Consider the following 18,245-nt stretch of genomic DNA (forward strand, 5'->3'; position numbering starts at 1 on the left):
GTTTGGAAGCAATTTACACGTGCACTAATACTTGATTTAGGAGAGACAGTCAAGGGGGAGGGGGGAGGAAGGGCCTTTTCACTCTGCTAGAGTTCCCAGTCTCTTTGTAACTCAGATCTTGAGATTTATGGAAATAGGGAGGGGAGGGGGAAGGGGCGGAGATTAAATTGGTGTTGCTGTCTATATATAGCATTAGATTAGCCTCTTAATCCAACCTTCATTCAACTGTAATATGTAACCTCAAGCTTTCACTATGGGAAGCTAGGGGATAAATACAAGTGTGCACCCTCCTGTGGCTCAGCCACAAGACTTGCTTGCTAATATGAAGTCAGTCATTCCTCCCGAGTGCTTATCCATAATATATTTACAGCATTGGTGAAAGCTTGTTTAGAAATTAGTGTTTACTGTTTTTCTACAGTCTAGTATTAGTGTTTCTCCTAAGACCCTTCTGCTTCCAAGAGAATTATTTGAATGATTACGTAGATTTTTTTTTGTTAAGCATCCCTCCCCACCACTCTTTCTCCCTTCTTGTGCCATATATGAAGTGAAATGTATTTTCTTCTGGCCTTACACCTTCATTTCTTGGAAGCATTCACTAACACTTCTGAAATCCTGGAAGATGTTCACCCTTATTTCCTGCCTTTAACAACAACAAAAAAAAACCTCCCCCCCCCCCCCCCCCCCCCCCGCCCCAATCCCACATGTTTTCTTGTCTAAGGCTTCATCTCTGCAGGCTGGGACAAATCTGAGCCAGAACATCTCACATGAAAATGGTCTGAAATTATTCAACTCAATGTATAACAAAGAAACTTTTGTTCAGGGATGCTTTAATAATGATGTGACTGTTCAAACAAGTAGTAAGGCTTTTGAGTGACCCATCTTTTGTAACACTTAGAATGCTGCTAGTGCCACAGTTACAGCTGATTGAAAACACAGTCTCATGAAGGAGCAACCCACAAACCTAAGAAAATGCTTACAGAGTAACCTTTCCTTACCAGGTGATTTAACATTCTATAAATCTGAAACTCCAATACTTTGGCCACCTCATGCGAAGAGTTGACTCATTGGAAAAGACTCTGATGCTGGGAGGGATTGGGGGCAGGAGGAGAAGGGGACGACAGAGGATGAGATGGCTGGATGGCATCACTGACTCAATGGACATGAGTTTGGGTGAACTCCGGGAGTTGGTGATGGACAGGGAGGCCTGGCGTGCTGCAATTCACGGGGTCACAAAGAGTCAGACACGACTGAGCGACTGAACTGAACTGAAGGGATATTACAGAATTGGGTGCTTCATTGCCAGAATTTCCATCTCTTCTGCCAAATTGGGGCCATGGTTACTTGAAGGTCACACCTGTTTGTCTCACTGAGGTTGTCAGTTTCTGAAGGATAGCAACTTATTACTTGTTTTCCTGGTGCCTTGTTGATATTTAGTCCTCTGTGACTACGTTCATTCAGTAAATCTAGGCAGCTAGAAATAAAGCAGCTAACATCTGCCTTGAAATGCATGTAAATAACATGTTAATTCTAAATTTCTAGATAATGTAATGGGTAGTGTTTATCATATGGGTTACATTCATTGTTTTGTACAGTGTTAATATTGAATGTAGGAATAGGACTGGCTAATGAGCATACCTCAGACTTGTTCAAGGAACTTTTTTTGTATGAAGAATGTGTTCACATCAAAGAAGTTTTGTTGGTAATAAAACAGCTACTGCTTACTGGGTATTTAGTCAGCACCAGATAGTCCACCAGAAGCTTTGTATAGGATTAGTTTAATCGTTGTTGTAATGACCCAGAAATTAGCCAATATTACCCCTGTTTCTGAAAATAAGAAGACAGAAACAAAAAGAAGTTAATTTGCCCACAACCCTACAGTTAGGAAGTATCACAGCCCAAACTGGAACCTCGATCTGTCTCCAAAACCTTTTCTCTTTGCGTTATTCTCTATTTACGTGGCTGGAAGTAAGGGGGAAAGTATATATTCTTATGTGGTTCAGTGTGACAAAGATAGAAAAAACTCTCCAGCCTCTTCCCAGTTTTTCTCCATGTCCTACAACCCACAGTGTCTATTTTTCTCCTACCTTTACTAAGAAATTGTATGTGTTTATAACTTGCAGGTGTATTTCCACTTTTTTTTAAACAAATGAGAAGTGTGCTAACACACTTGCACACTGTGTAATGGAATTTATATGATGCTTTGGTTTCTTTCCTCTTCTGTGGGGAAAAAAAAAGATGTCTGAAATGTCTGAAATTCTCATATGTGTCCCTGTCAGCCCTTTGCCTACTCCTAATACCCTGGACCTCTCAGCCGATTGCAATGGATTCCTAAGTAGCTTGCTTCCCGTCCGGCTCATTCAAGGCACCACCACCAATAAACAGTGAGCGCTCATCATCTACTGAAGGGTGAGACACACTTTGTAAAGACAGAACTGATTCCCTTAAAAACCTGTCGGTGGCTCTCCACGGGCCGCAGAGAAGAGGCTCTGGTCTGGGCTGGAGGTCTACTTCCAGTTCCTCCCCATGAGCCGCAGAATAGAGGCCCAAGTCTGGTCTGGGAGGCTCTGACTTCTGGTCCCAGCCAGCATTTCCAGTCAGCCAGCCCTTCCCACATACTCTGCTCTAAGGTCACCTCACTGCTGATTCCCTAACATGCCAGTAACTTCTACCCCTCTGTTCCTGCTTTTCTCTCTTCTTGGAATGACCTCCCTTTCCTCTTTACTGAGTGTTTCTCTCCTTCCCAGATCTGATCAAGTGTCAACTTTCAAGAAACTTTCTTCTACCCTATCCAGGAGGGGAATACAGGCCCCAGTAAACATGTTTATTCCTGTTCAACAAGGGTGATAAGGACAGTCTTTCCTCATGAGTTGCTGGTACAATTGCTGACATCCTCTAACGTTCTCCAATCTCCTTGTTAGCCCTGATCCCTCCCCGCACCCCTAAATTAACGTCTTTGCTGCTTCATCTGGAGCTCCATGAAATACCCTAAAGCCAGCACCTTTCCCACGGCTCTCTAGTTCAGCGTTTGTTAATCTATTTGACCCGTTCTCCTCCTATACTATAAATTAACTAGTATTAGTTTACTTTTGCTTCTCGAGACCGTGACCCAGTGTCTTGCGCTTAGTGTGTGCTCAGTGCGTACTGAGTTGAATTCAGCTTGATCTCTAAGTTATTTTAGGTAGATTTATTTCCCTACTTGACTAATCCTTCCTGGCAATGTGAGGTGATGTGGCACTAAGCACACATAGTCGTAACCAAGGGCAGAAGGTCTTTAAATGTTTTCAGTCTCAAGCTGCTTGACATTCTGATGAATGCTATCAACCAAGAAAAAAAAAATTGTTCGTATGTACGTGTTACAAATTTTGCAAACCATTCCTGGATTCTCTTTGAAACCCTTGACTTCCAACTGTGTGCTTTAAGAGAATGCTATTTGTGTTTTATTGCAGGGGAATAGCTCATTTTTGAGTGTTGTAACTTTGGGGGTAATGTTTTCCTTGACATTTGACTCTCTTGTCTTAGGTACACTTCTTGACTGAGTTGGATATTTGATGATCTTAAGGAATTTCATTTTCCTTTAGGTCTGAAACTAATATTATGGTTATATTTTAAAATATCCCTTATCTTTTAGACACGGGTACTGAATTATTTCTAACACTGGCTTTAATCTAATTTTGTGACAGTGAGGGCAGAGACTGAGTAAGAATATTAATGAGACAAAACTCACCATGCTGTTAACAGTTTAAACTGGGCAGTGAGTACATAGACTTCTTTAGACTTATTCTCTTTGAGATTTTTCCGTAATGAAGTTTTGAAAAGGAAGGTTTGAGACTTCCCTGGTGGTCCAGTGGTTAAGACTCTGTGCTCCCAATGCAGGGGACCCAGGTTTAATCCCTGGTCAGGGAACTACAGCCCACATGCCACAATTAAGGCATCCTGCATGTAGCAAGTAAAATCCTGTGCAGCCAAATAAATTTTAAAAAATAAAGAAATAAAAAGGAAGGTTTGGAAGTATTACAGCCTCTTAAGAAATTGTTGTTTCAGTTTTTTTAAAAAAAGAAAGCAATATGGATACAAATGTTCTTTCTCTGTTTTTGGAGTTTAGCTTATGCAGTTATCCATTTAATGTTAAAACAGTTACACCTAAATCTGCAAAACATTGTCTTGTGAACAATGCATTTGCATAAACTGTTCATGTCACACTTTAACTTCTCCCCCGAATGAAGAAGGGGTAGGTGGCATATCTCAGCACTGTGTCACAGGCTTATGAATATCCTGATGTCAGTTAATCTTCATCCTTTTTGAACTCTGACAGAGTAATTTGCAGACAAGTCTGAACAAGGGGTGCAAATGTATTTCGTTTAACTGAGAAAATCAAGATATGAATGAAGTAGAGAGACCAATTTTCTTCTCCGTCTCATAGACCACGTCAGAAGACGTTTCCAAAGAAGGAGTACTTTGGTAATGTTGTGAGCAGCATCAGTGTAGTTAGAACAAATATCTCAGTGTAGGAAAATGAGGACCACACTCAGGTGTGCCTGACACACCCGTCCTCAGGGTTTGCTTAACTAAATGCTCATTTTGACACCTGCTTTCTGAATTCTAAAACTTTATAACTTGTGTGTCCTGATGTTTACATTTCTTGTATGATGTTTTGGACTTATGAAATGTTAATATATCCAGAGGCCAACATGAAATATTTTGGTATCATTTATAATCTTGCAGATTTTTTTTTTTTTGGAAAGGTTTTTAAAGCATATTTAGTTAAGCTTTAAAGCCAAGCCTTCACAATATCTACGGCAATGCAGCCAATCCAGTCTCATTGCCAGGTCATGTTGAAGTACACACTCGGGTGCTTCCAACTTCAACTCATATGTATTTATATTAGCTAGGTCACTGTGGAATTTAAAACTCTAGGCTGCTGCCTCTTTATCTCTGAGTATAGTAAAGCAATTGCAATAATTAAAAATAGAAAGCTATTTCTGCATCAGAAGGGAAAGGTAGTGTTTGCCTTCCCAATAAATACATTTAAGGTAGAAAATCGGTGTTTTTACGTCTTGTTATCTGATTGTCTTTTGCTGGGTTTTTAGAACAACCCAGCAGACAAAGCAGCCCTTAAAACTACATTCATCAGCCTCTGAGTAAAATCTCTTCCTGGTCTGTTGATTGTGGAGTATAGCAGTCCCATTAAGTAGCCTCTTCTGACCTGGTGGGAAATGATTATGGATGAGCCCTGGGAGACAGCCAAGCACAGCCCCATAGCCCTGAGAATTAGAGTGGCAAAGCCAAGGCTCTGTGATGAAGTGGCTTTTCCAAGGCAATCTCTCTTGCTTTCACTTTGTTCATATATAAAACAGGGATGGTAACCAAACTTACATGTGACTTTGAGGATTCTTGAGGATGCCCTGTGAACTATAAAGTGTTATATAAAAACTAATTGATATTTTTAGGGCCAATTCTCCCTGTTTTTACAGTTGAGAAGTAGATGAATAACAGTTGTAGGCCTAGGTAAGAAGTCATTTTAAAGTAAAATTGTATAGAAATTAGTATTCATATAAGCCCTTCTCCCTACATTTTGGAAGAGATTCATTTTTCAAGAGAGACTTTCATAAAAGATATAATTCTAATAACTATCTCAGGATTAACATTATATATATATATATGTGCATGTATATATATATATTGATAAGAAAGATCTTGGTGCGTATCTGTTGTTTTCAGCAAATCCCAAATGATATATGTGATCTTTGTCTTCAAGAGGCTTCCAGTGTCCTCTAGGAGACCTGCCAGTCTCTGACACAATAAGGACTAGAGTCCTTTGCCTGTTCAAGTGGCTGTCTGGCTCCTTCCAGTCTTTCAACTTTAATTTGAACAATGTGGTTATTCCCCTATCCACCCACAGGTTTCCTGCTCCCAGAGTGCCCTCCTCCACACATTTCTGCATCACATTTTACTCAAATCCTTCTCAGCTCCTCCTTCAAACAGCCTTCTCCAATGCCTAATCTGAGCAACACAGTCCACATATGTAGGTTCCCGAATGGGTGGCGCTCAGTGGGAGGGTCAGAGAAAATGAGATTCTGAACAGAGTCTGGAAGGATTGGTGAATTTGAGCAGGTGAGCCAGAAAATGGAAAACATTCCAGGGAGAACAACCCCTAAGAAAACAACTCCATAATATACTATAACATAAATATTTATAAAATAAATATTGCCTATAATTTTCTGGCTGACCATCTTAGAACTAGAAATCTTTAAGTCGTAGAAGTGGTAGATTATATTTTAAAGCACACTGGGTTTGTTGTTCTCAAGTAGTTTATGACATCACATGTTTTCGACTAAACTGAAAATTATAAAGCAGTATCTTTAGAATTGTTGGTAGCAGGAAAGTTAATAATGGACATGAAGCAATGGAAGAAAAAAATCATATACTTATTAGAATATTGTGTCCTTGAATACAAACTGATTCAAAATTATCCAAAATAGTTAAAATATCAATAGTCAAAACATCTAGACAATCAAATGAGTAGGAAATTGTTTATGAAATTTATTTTGCAAATGAAATATAATCCATGGAAACTGTTTTTATCTATACAGTACCTTTAAAGAATTTTATTCTCTGATTTTTTTTCCAATTGGATTGTTCTGATTTTTTTCCTACTTTTATTGACGAATGGAATAGACTGAAATAGTTAAACCTGAGAGATGCAACTCAGGGATTTAGTAATCAGATTAATGTGAATCATTTTAATGCGGGATTGTGATTGTCATTAGGAGTTTCCACAACATTTTTTCCTTTATATTTACTGGGGAAAAAAATTTGTGATAATTTAAAATAATTTCTAAATTTTTTAAAATATAAAATCTACCACTATCAGCAGTGTATACAAGAATATTTTTCATTCTTAGCTCACTCTGATTTCTGTGCTGGGGCCATGGGTCTCTTCAACAAGTATCTTTTGGGCAGTTAAATACCAGCTAGAATGAACTGACCTGTTCTAAATTTGGCATGTGACGAGTGAAGAGTGCCAGAAAATGTTCTGATAGTCATATTTGTAAACTATTTTGAAAATAAAAGGTTTAGATAACTCACTGAATGACCCATTCTTTTGACAAACACCCAAGAGAGTGCTTTCATTGTTCTTGCCTGATTTTTTAACTGGAGGTGTAGCCTTTGGTATTTTTTGTTTTGTTATCTTTAATTATCTTAATTACAGAAATGATGTATTAATAGGAAAACAATAATAACAAATTTGTGAGAGATGTAGAATTATGTTTCCTCTTCTCATAATCCAACTTATTTTTATGTTAGATGAGGACTTTCAGAAAATAATTGTTAGATGCACTGTTATTTTGAGGAGTACTAAGTAAATTGAAGACAACCACTGGGCAGAGAAGGGTAACAGTAATGAATATTAACTCTTCGCACTGTGGAGACTTTATCATAAGCCACTGCGAGGTATGCAATTTTATAATATTCTACTGTCATCCTTTTTCACATATTCACACAAAAGACTTGAATGGTTTTCAAACCAGCCTCTATGGCTTCCTGGATTTGTGACCATTTCTAAGAAAAAAAAAGAACAGGACATACGTTCTTCTCAGTATACAAGGTAATAGAAAGGGGTTATTGTAAACAGGAAGGAGAAGCCCGTGTTTCTGGTACAGAGGAAGCTGCTTGCTAGAGGAAAGGATGCCACTTCTCCTCGTGGAGGAGTGTGAAGATGGTGTTTACATTAGGGTCGAGCCTCTGCAGGAAGCAAGTTGAGCACTGGCTCCCATAGTACCAGAAACCAGGGAGCCATAAATTTCCTACTATTTACATGTCCATGAGAGTCAGGATTTCTGTTAAATCCTCTTGCTAAAGATGAATGTGTTTGTCCTTACTAGAACTCCACAGAGAACTATTTGGCGTTTTGGAGGTAACATATGCTAATTTAGTTTATCCAAGTGCTGAACTAGACATTAAAATTAATATTTATGCTTCACTCTCTCTTAACTCTAAACCCATAAAATCCATAAGGCAAATAATGAAAAAGCTGCCGTCAAGGATCGTGTAAATTGTTACCCTACAATTTTGGTTGGTTCTTTGGAGGAAGTGCATTCTGAGGAGACAGTTGATGGGTTCTGGCCCTGGCTGTTCTGTGTTTGATTTTTCCTCTTTGATCTCTGCTGTTATCACCAAGGTTAGAATGGAATGCATGGCCTCAGACAAGTGGCATGACATCTCAGAGTCTTATCAGAGTCTATCAGAGTCTTAAGCTTATCAGAGTGGGTCTAGGTTTAGTTCTTTGGGTTTCAAAGTGTTCCAAGCTTCATGGATAGCCATTATAAGTTAAAAAGTAAAAAACAACAACAACATACATCGAATTGTTAAAGCATTACTAAACACAATTTGAAACTCAAATTCATCATGTGATGGACTTTAACATACTGGAGACCATTCCTTCTTAACTCACACTGCCAGGTAATTTTGTGCAGTGCTTGGCTCAGAAGTCCACCTGCTAGAAAGTGAGCACCAGGCCTCTTATCTATGCATCTTGTCTGGTCCCCACTGCATCCCTATTGCCCAGAACCAGATAGGGCTTCCTGGGTGCCGCTAGTGGTTAAGAATCCGTCTGCCAGTGCAGGAGACGTTAGAGACTTGGGTTTGACTCCTGGATCTGGAAGATCCTCTGGAGGAGGGCATGGCAACCCACTCCAGTATTTTTGCCTGGAGAATCCCATGGACAGGGGAGCCTAGCAAGCCCCAGTCTACAGGGTTGCAAAGAGTCAGACAAGACTGAAGTGACTTAGCACAGTACAGTGTATGTTTAATAAGTGAATGCAAAGGAGTTATTCTCTATATATTTAGGCTTTTTTAGAAAGTATACATGAGAGTTTGTAATTGTGCTCTGGTCTTCTTTCCCCCTTTTAATTTGAGTTTGTATGCTGCTGCTAGGTCACTTCAGTCGTGCCCGACTCTGTGCAATCCCACAGATGGCAGCCCACCAGGCTCCCCCGTCCCTGGGATTCTCCAGGCAAGAACACTGGAGTGGGTTGCCATTTCCTTCTCCAATGCATGAAAGTGAAAAGTGAAAGGGAAGTCGCTCAGTCATGTCCGACTGTTTTCGACCCCATGGACTGCAGCCCACCAGGCTCCTCCATCTATGGGATTTTCTAGGCAAGAGTACTGGAGTGGGGTGCCATCGCCTTCTCCGTGAGTTTGTATGATTCACTCCTTTAAAATCGTACCTGGGAATGCAGTCTCATATAAGTGTGCTGTGTCCCATAAGTCCCAGGGCTAAGACTGGATACTTATATCCAGTGTATGCTCTCCTCATTGTGAAATAGGCGTGTGTAACTTTGTGTGTGTGTGCAACTCTTCAAATAAAGCTTCATCTGCTAGACAGGCTTGGGCAGGTTCCCTCCTGGGAGAATGGGGGCAGGAGTGGCCTGGGAGAACTCACAAGTGAGAAGACATTTGGATTTCTGCCCACCACCAAGTTTGAACTTCCTGAAGGTCCATTCCCATGTTTTTTAAGCCACTGCTCCAAAGCAATATTCTACCACTAGCTACCAGTCTTTTTTGTTTTGTTTTTCAGAAAATTCTGTTTTCTTCTCCTTGATTAACATGCTAAGAGAGGAACAGATTTCAATCCCCCTTGCCATAATAACTTACCATCTAATCTTCTGTTTGTACTGATAGTAATAAACATTCCCATCACTTTTGTGTTTGATACAAAATTAGCCTAAATCAACTGCGCCCTGGCATTTGACACCACTCCCTGCTAATTTTTTAAACTTAATTTTTTTCGGTTCACATCAAAGTTAAGGGTACAGAGATTTCGTATATACCCTCTGCCCACATACATAGCCTCCTCATTATCATCACTCCTCACCAGAGCTAATCAGTGATACATTTGTTTTGTCTAAAACTGACATTATTGTTTGGCAAACAAAAATAAATCACTCAAGGAAATATCTGCCTGATTGCTGCTCTGATATGTGTAGACCCGTGTGTATAATTTTCAGTTCTTGAGAGCAAGGCCCATCTTTGGCTTTGCTTGCCTTTTTTCCTCTGTAGTATGGGGTCTTCCAACCTTGACACTGGAAATTTTGGACCAGATAACCTTTTGCTGTAGGGGGCTCTCCTACAACATTATAGATGGTTCAACAGCATCCCTGGCCTCAACCTACTAGATTCCAGTAGCACCCCAATCCTCCCAGCATGACAAACAAAAATGTCTGCAGACACTGCCAAATGTCCCTTGGGAAAGAAAATTAAATTAACCCTGGAGTGAAGCCACTGCTGTGTCGCAGTGCTTGACACAGAGTAAGCTCCCCTCAAATGCTTGATAAATTAATAAATATGTTTAAACCACAGCTAGACATTTAATCATTGGGTATTTGTCTGTTTCATGCTACCATTTCCTCTAAATTCTCCCAATTTACAGCTTGAAGTTTCGTAGTAGGTATGCAGCTCTTATCACCATCCTCTTGTAGATAAAAATTCTAAGGGTCTCATCTAGCACAAAGGTTTTAGGACATTTTGTTAGTAAAACACCCTGAGATGTTATGTTTGAGGGATGGCTTTTCTAAAAACTGAAGTATATACAGTGTGTGTAGTTGAAGGTGTGTTTGTGTTTTTCAGAGTGTTGAGATATAAGAATGACATCAGCAAGATTAGGCCATCTGGGAAGCTGAGAGGGGTGGTCAGTTGCTGGGGGAAGGGAAGGGCCCAGGAGAGATTGCATCTGGGGAAAGTGGAAGCTCCCAGAGAAGGAGGTGTGCTTGCCCCAGGGACTTTGTATAGAGTTCATTAAATAGATAGCATGAATGGATAAGCAGAGTGAAACTATTTAGGAGTTATTTATACTTCTTGGGAGTTTTTGAAAATAACTTCATTGAGATGAAATAAAGGACATGATGTAATCATCTTATTTCAATGAAGAGGTTGTACAGTGATACTTAAAATGTAATTTCTGAAATATTTTAATTAAAAGGGAAGCAAAAATACAGTATTCAAAAACAAGATAAAGTTTAAGACATGAAATAGATTTGGAAATGTTATAATGAAAATTTAATCATGATGCTTTTATGGCTTCTTAAGGAAGATTTAGATGAACATAATTAACTCTTAGTGTATTTTTTTTCACAGCACAATTCCTTAGGCTTTTGATCCCTCTTTCTTATAAAGTCATTGCTTACCACAATTTAAGTTCCAACTGTTAATGTTCCTCACTGGAAACTATTGTTGTAAAATTTTGAGAAGACAACTGTAGTTTATTGTTTTGTACTTTTTAAGATAAATATTTTTGTTCTTTGATTTCATTGATTATAAAAGTGAAGAGGATATGATATGAATATAACAATAATATTTATATTAAAGAATATTTGACTGTATTTAAAAACATTCTTCTTTTATAGATAGGCTACTTAGTTTAAATTTTAATGTTATTGCAATTATTATAAATACTGAAAGTTATGTAGAATTTGCTGGGAGATAGAATGAAGCTTGTTGTAGAGGCTGGGTGATTTTGATTCCAGAGAGGAATCATGATAAAGATATTGACCAAACTAATGTTATGCTGGGCAACAAAATTGTGTATTATTATTATAGGTATATATTTAGTTTATTGCTTTAGAATGTTCATAATTTAAGGTTTCACAGAGCAATTTAATTTCTTTTCTTTTGAGAGAATGATGCTGCAGTATTATCAACCCAAATGATCCCAAGACAATGTTTTATACAGGATTTTATGATGTTTGTTCTTGCAGTTTTAGCTTTAATGGAAGGGAGAATAGTTTATAATTATGGACATATTTTTAGTTCTTTTTATGGAAATTATTTTACCTATTTGGAAGATAGAATAAAAGGTAATTCTTGAAACTTGCTCCTAAACACAGAGTATTTCCCTAGAATATTGCAGTGAAGTGGCTCAGTAATATTTTGAGTTTTGTGCGCTGGTGTTATTGCATCTTTACAACACACTTTATTCTTTGGGTATAATTTTGTAGGGCAACAGTATTATACCCAAAGGATAAAGTGTGCCTGGGAAATCCCATGGACAGACGAGCCTGGTGGGCTGCAGTCCATGGGGTCACAAAGAGTCAGATACAACTTAGCGACTAAACAACAGCAAAAATAATTTTTAGTATCAGAATCAATCAGAAGTCTTTTTGTTTCCATTGTCTTAAGTAATATTGATTGTACACAGAGAGTTTCACTTTGGAGTTTGGTATTTTTTCTTTTCTTTCCTGCTGTAGACACATAGTTTTGAAATTTGGGCAGAACGCTCTGCAGTTACTTTATTTGAAAAATGCTAAGTAAAAAACTGCCTTTCTTTGAGTGTATTTTCATCTTCTTCTCAAGTTTGTGTGTTGAGCCATGGGGAATGCTTTGGAACTGCATTCCCTGTCATGATAGCCACTAGGCATGTTGGCTGTTTCAGTTTTAATTAGTAAAAATTAAATAAAACTAAGCATTTTCTTCCTCATTCACACTAGCCACACTTCAAGGATGCTACAGGTGTCTAGTGGCTACCATATGAGACAGTGCAGATACAGAACATTTTCACTGCCATACACAGCAGTGTTAGGTACACCTTTCCAGGATGGGTGTGGGCAGACTACAGCCTGGAGGCCCATTTTGAGCTTGTATTTATTTTGTAAATGAAGTTTTACTGGAATGCAACCAGGACCACCTCTTTGCATTTTGCCTGTGGCTACTTTCAGGCTGTAACAGCAAAACTGAATAGTTAGACTAGAGACCTGGTAGCTCGCAGAGCCTAAAATACTACCTTTCTGTCCCCTTCTGGAAAAAGATTGTGACCCCACTTTAGAGGATCCATATTCATAATGTCGAGGTTGTTTGAATAGCAGTTATTCTATGTGTAGAATATATTAGCGGTATTAAATGCCTCACATAAAATAGGTTATCATACTTGAGAGATGAGCCAGACCAGGACAGGCAAGATCTCTTAATTACTAGTTGAGAACAGGCTTCCCCTAGGAGGGACAACTGGAAGATATGTCTGTCTCTGATTGATCAGACACTTTCCAAAATGGAGAGAATTAAAGAAGAGTATAAGGGAAGGCAACACACCAGGTGTCAGTCTACTCAAGGTGGGCAGGGCAAGTGGCAGAATTAGTCTACAGTAGCCGTGAGACCCCTCAGTGCTGCTGGCCCCTCGTCACACTGCTGCCCAGAGTCTGGTTGGAAGTGAGAGATGGAATGTGAAAAGGGCGTGAGATCAGTTAGCCATTTAGGCTCAAATAGAAATTGGTTTACAATTGTTATTTCATTAATAGAGGACCTGGTCTCTAATGTTTGATTAAGTGGATCATTTTAGTATTTTTATGACCTCATCTTCTAACATTTCCAATTTTACATACAATTTTTTAAAAATATGTACTGTTTTAAACCATGGAGTATTTCCATTTTGGTGGGACATGAGCTTATTTTTCTCTGTGAATGTTTGAGTTACAGTGTTCTGAATGGAAGCCAAATTATCATGCTGTTAGTGGATATCAAGTTATAAATTGTAATGCAGTGTTATAACTGTGAGCTTTTTTGGTTGGCCTAGGAGAACTGCCGTTGTTGCTCTTCTGCTGTGACTTGCCCAGGTTTAGGCTGGTGGAGTTTCTTAGTCTATGTGTCCTTGCTCTTCTTCGGCCAGGAGTCAGTGAATGCCTTATAAAGGCTGACCCTCTCTGGAGCAGATTATAATGTAGCACCGGAGCTAAATTTAGAGAAAAGCCAAGCCTCTGCTCCAAATAGTAACAGCTAAGTGATAGAAACTTTTGGTGAACAGAATATCTTCTCTTAGTCTTTCAATACCACTAGGTGAATCTCTGTTTGTGTGTGTTTGTTTATTTTAATTTTTGATGTTGTGTATGTCAAAAATCTTTGCATACTTTTTTTAAACATTTATGTGTTCTTACCTTATTTTCCACATAGAATATGTTCAGGTTGTATAAAACAAGCCCACATAACTGAACTTTGAAGATACAAACTTTCCTGTTTAAAGCTAAAGAAGGTATTATAAACAGAGCTAAAGAATTTTTAAAATAGAGTAATTCACTCCTAGGTAGGTTGTGTTTGGTGGTAATTCTCCATTAGCAGGAAAATTTAAATAAGATAATAAGGTAATTAGAGAATTCTATGTATTTATACTGTAGACTCTAATAGAAGGGGCACACACTTTAAAAATATTTTTAAATTCTGAAATAAAAACATCTTTGGCAAAGGGTAATGCCTTCCTTACATGTTCAGCTACTGGAGAAGTTTCAGGCTCTATTTTTGGTTTTGTATCTCAGTACAAGACCCAAACCCTTTAACAGGTATTTTTTCCTTTGCTAACACAAGAAAATATTTTGTATGGCATTTGTTGTGTTTGGGGAGGTATGGAAACATTAAGGAAACCACATGCACACTTAGGTATATTCATTACTTGTGCCCCAGTGGAAACGTTTGCTGATCTAGAGTGAATCTGTTGAAAATGCCAACAGGGAAAATCCTGAATGAGAGAATTTTTCTGTAAATATTAGAAACTCTATTTCCAGTGCCTCTCAAGTGAAATAAGATTTCACTGATTAAGGTTATTGCATTTGTAACTGTTTCACTATGCAGCTGCTGCCCCTACGCGTACACCTGTCAATCCCTTCTCTACTCTTGACCTAGGGGAGCCCCACTGTTGTTTCACCTGCCTCATTGTTCTGTAAATGTTTGTGTTTTATCTCTGCTGGACTCTGTGCTCTTTGAGGGCTTGGAATCTAGCTTAGTCACCTTTATATCTAAAAGCAGAATGTAGTAAGTTCACTTTATAAGACTGGTAAAAATTCTCTCTCTTTAACCATGAAAGAAATTACTTTTGGGCTTTGTTACTTTGTTTTTAATGAATTTCACTTGTGAAATGGCAATTCAAGTTTTTCCATGATAAATAGATTGCTTTCTGTGTGAAAATAGGTGTTTCTCTTCTTTCACGGGATGGGTGGGAAGAAAGTTTTGGTACATAAATTGAATAATAATTTTTCCACATTCTTGAGAATGTTTTTTAATTATAATTTTTAAAAACTTTGAAAGAGAAATAATTTGCTTGACATTATCTTGAATTGTTTGGTCTTCATAACTTAGGCAATCTAGATACATTTTCAGATTGTAATATTTATGTCAGCAAGGTTATTCTCAGTTTGTAAAAGCTCATTTTAGAGCAGGTTTTTCACTTTTTAAAAAGATAATTTATGATATTTTAAATTATTAAGTCCAGTAGAAGAATTAAAAAGCCCACATTTGCATCCTCTGAAGTAAACAAACAAATGAAAAACTGTTTCTTTTCTCATTCTTAAATGTTCCTTGCCTAGAAAAGCAAATATTACATGTACCTCCTTTTAACCAAAAAATTATGCTTTGCACTCTTTTATTCAATTTGCTTTTTTCCTTCACAATTTCCCTTGAACATCTTTCTCAGTATGACAGCTTATTGACAATTATTTATTCAATACTTGCTCTCAGTGTTGTTTTAGGTGCTAAAGATACAATTTTGAGTAAAACCTGCGAAGTCCCTGCCCACAGGGCGGTTACACTGTCATCAGGGGAATAGACCATGGCAAACAAATACTAAAAAATGCCAGGGGCTGCTATGAGCAATGAAGAGAAATAAAGCTAGAGAAAGACACGGAGCCTTGTTAGTCGGGATGGCCTGGGAATTTCTCTGAAAAGGAGGTGTTTGTGTGCAGAGAGTAAAGCCACATGAATGCCTTGGGAAAGAGTCTTCCCAGAAGAAAAATGACCTTCCCTGGCCCAGTGGGAAAAGCAGAGGGCTGGGTGACTAGAGGGGTGAGTGATGGGAAAACGTAAGTGTAGGAAGCTTGATCAGAGAGGTAGCAGGGCCGTATGTAGTACATTTGCATCTAATTCATTTTGTAATGCTTCATAGTTCCATTCAATGGCTTATTATAACTTATGGAACCAGATACAGGTTTATGGGTATTTGACTTTTTCATTTATTTATGCATCCAACAATGTTGCAACTAAATCCTTTTATATACACATGCGTATATTTACATACTTATGTGGGTATAACTAGAAGAAATTCCTTGTAAAGGAATTGCTGGACCATAGGTTTTGTACATGTAAATATTTATATTCACCAAATGCTTTCCAAAAGTATTGCATGGAGTTTATCCCTTATGCCAAAGTTTATGTCTATGGTTATTATCCTTGTGTCTTTTGTCAACACTAGATATTATTAAACTTTAAAAGTTTTGCTAGTTCAGTAGTTACAATTATCTCATTTTGAAAAGTATATTTAGATGACTAAAGTCAAACATACTTACTGGAAATATATTATATGGGCTGTTTATTTGAAGCACATAATCTTTATTTTTTTGTTTTCAGAAATTTTATGAATAAGCATCAGAAGCCAGTGCTAACAGGCCAGCGGTTCAAAACTCGGAAAAGGGGTAAGTTGTGTTGTGTTTGTGTGTGTATGGCGGGGGCAAGGAGGGCAGGGAGGTGAGGAATGTTATTTAAAGTTCTAATCAATATATAAGTTTGGAGATTGTCAAATTTAACAATATAAAACCAGTTATTTTACTAGAAAAGGCCAGTTTCTTCAGGAATAGCCCAAAGAAATTGCAATTCTGGATATTTGAACTATGGGGCAAATCAGAACAAGGATGAGGAACTTGCTCTAGTAGAGAAAAGAGGGAAGCTGAGAGGGGCTGTAATAACCCAAGAGTCACATTAGGAAGCTGGAAGTCCAAAGTATGGAGGCTTCTCATAGGTTGCACTGGTACACTCTCTGATTGGCTGGGCTTTGGTTAGGTGGAGAAAAGTTTTCTTCTTCCTTCTGGATAGTAAAGTAGGCAACAGCTTTCTGTTGGAGACTAGAGATGAGGGCATTAAGTCTCTTCCTGTTTGGAATAATTGATGGTGCATGAGAGGGTGTAAGAGCTCCCCCTACAGGCATGTCTGGACTCCAGTTGTAGCTGAAGTGAAGTGAAGTGAAAGTCATTCTGTCATGTCCGACTCCTTGCAACCCCATGGATTATACAGTCCATGGAATTCTCTGGGCCAGAATACTGGAGTAGCTAGCCGTTCCCTTCTCCAAGGGGATCTTTACCAGCTGAGCTACCAGTGAAGCCCACTTCTATGTGAGGTTTCTTAATTCCACAAAGAAGAATTAGTATTATCTTTGTTTCCACCTAACCTCACTAATTCCTGTCTTTTGAGCTCTGACTGTAAAATCTAAAGTTCTGCATTCCAGCTTCAGAACTGCCAGTTATTTAGGAGTTTGATTTTTGAACAAGGCATTTAACTTGTCTGAGCTTTGTGTCTTTAGCTACAAAATGAGGGTAATTATGTCTGTTCAGGTTGCCTTAGTCTCATGTGAGGCTATGAAGGCAATTGATAAACTTCACTATTTTTGACATTTGCCTTTGCACTTGTGGTTTTTGCTTTCTTTATGTTTTTAAGAAAATGTTCATATGCAAAGATAGTAAAGCTAAGAGATGTAAAAGGAAAGAGATATAAAAGAGCTGTAACCGTTTCAGAATTTTAGAAAGTCGAATGAAATTTACCTAAATATCTTTAAAACTTTAAAATTCATATTTTCAAGTGTCTTTTATTGTGGGAAAAGTAGTGATAAAGCCAGTTTGATGGTGGCTGTTAAAACATCTGTATGTGAGTGACTCCTTTCATGTTCATCTTACCATTTCTCTGTATAAAGAATTCTTAAGTATTCTAAATATTTAACCAGTTTTGCATAATTATACAGAAATCCTCTTGGATTTAAGAATAGTTGAGCTAAAACTTGATTGGAAAACTTTTTAAAGTATGAAATATGGCATGACTAACACTGAGGAGAGTGACTGAAAAATATTTAAGGAAGTATCATGTGTAAAGATAAAGTGTGATTGAGTATCTTTGCGAAGGCCTCACTGCTGATTATGAAACAGAAGCTATGTAATGGTCGTCTAGCACTAAATTATTGGATTGTTAACCTGTGTCAGATGCCTTTGGCATTCCCCACCAGTGTCTGTAGCTGAGGGTCTCTTGAAGTGCTGTCTGTGTAAGAAGCAGCCAAGTGTGGTCAAGTAGAAAGAAAAGATTTCTCAATACAATGGGTCAATTGAATAAGAAGAGATTATAAGAATCACTCAGTAGCAGTAAGGCTAAATTTAACCATAAATGCTGCCTGCCAAAAAACGTCACATTCTCTCTAAAAAATGAAAAAAAAGTTTTAAAAACCAAAAAGGTAGTTATTT

At 38.1% G+C, this 18,245-nt stretch overlaps 1 protein-coding gene and 1 non-coding gene across 3 annotated transcripts in view; both read left to right on the top strand.

The window, feature by feature from the left end:
* Nucleotides 1–18,245, top strand: part of BZW2 (basic leucine zipper and W2 domains 2) — a 62,635-nt gene that overhangs the window by 622 nt on the left and 43,768 nt on the right. For both annotated transcript variants that reach the window (XM_005205173.5, NM_001104961.1), the window contains exon 2: nucleotides 16,375–16,439. In XM_005205173.5, the coding sequence (XP_005205230.1) occupies nucleotides 16,382–16,439 (58 nt within the window). In that variant the 5' untranslated portion in view covers nucleotides 16,375–16,381. The remainder of the gene's footprint in view (nucleotides 1–16,374; nucleotides 16,440–18,245) is intronic.
* TRNAG-CCC (transfer RNA glycine (anticodon CCC)) lies at nucleotides 3,831–3,903 on the top strand. Its single transcript has one exon. It is a non-coding gene; the product is annotated as a tRNA-Gly (tRNA).

This window comes from Bos taurus, chromosome 4 (genome assembly GCF_002263795.3).
Source record: "Bos taurus isolate L1 Dominette 01449 registration number 42190680 breed Hereford chromosome 4, ARS-UCD2.0, whole genome shotgun sequence".
In the NCBI taxonomy this organism is placed as follows: domain Eukaryota; kingdom Metazoa; phylum Chordata; class Mammalia; order Artiodactyla; family Bovidae; genus Bos; species Bos taurus.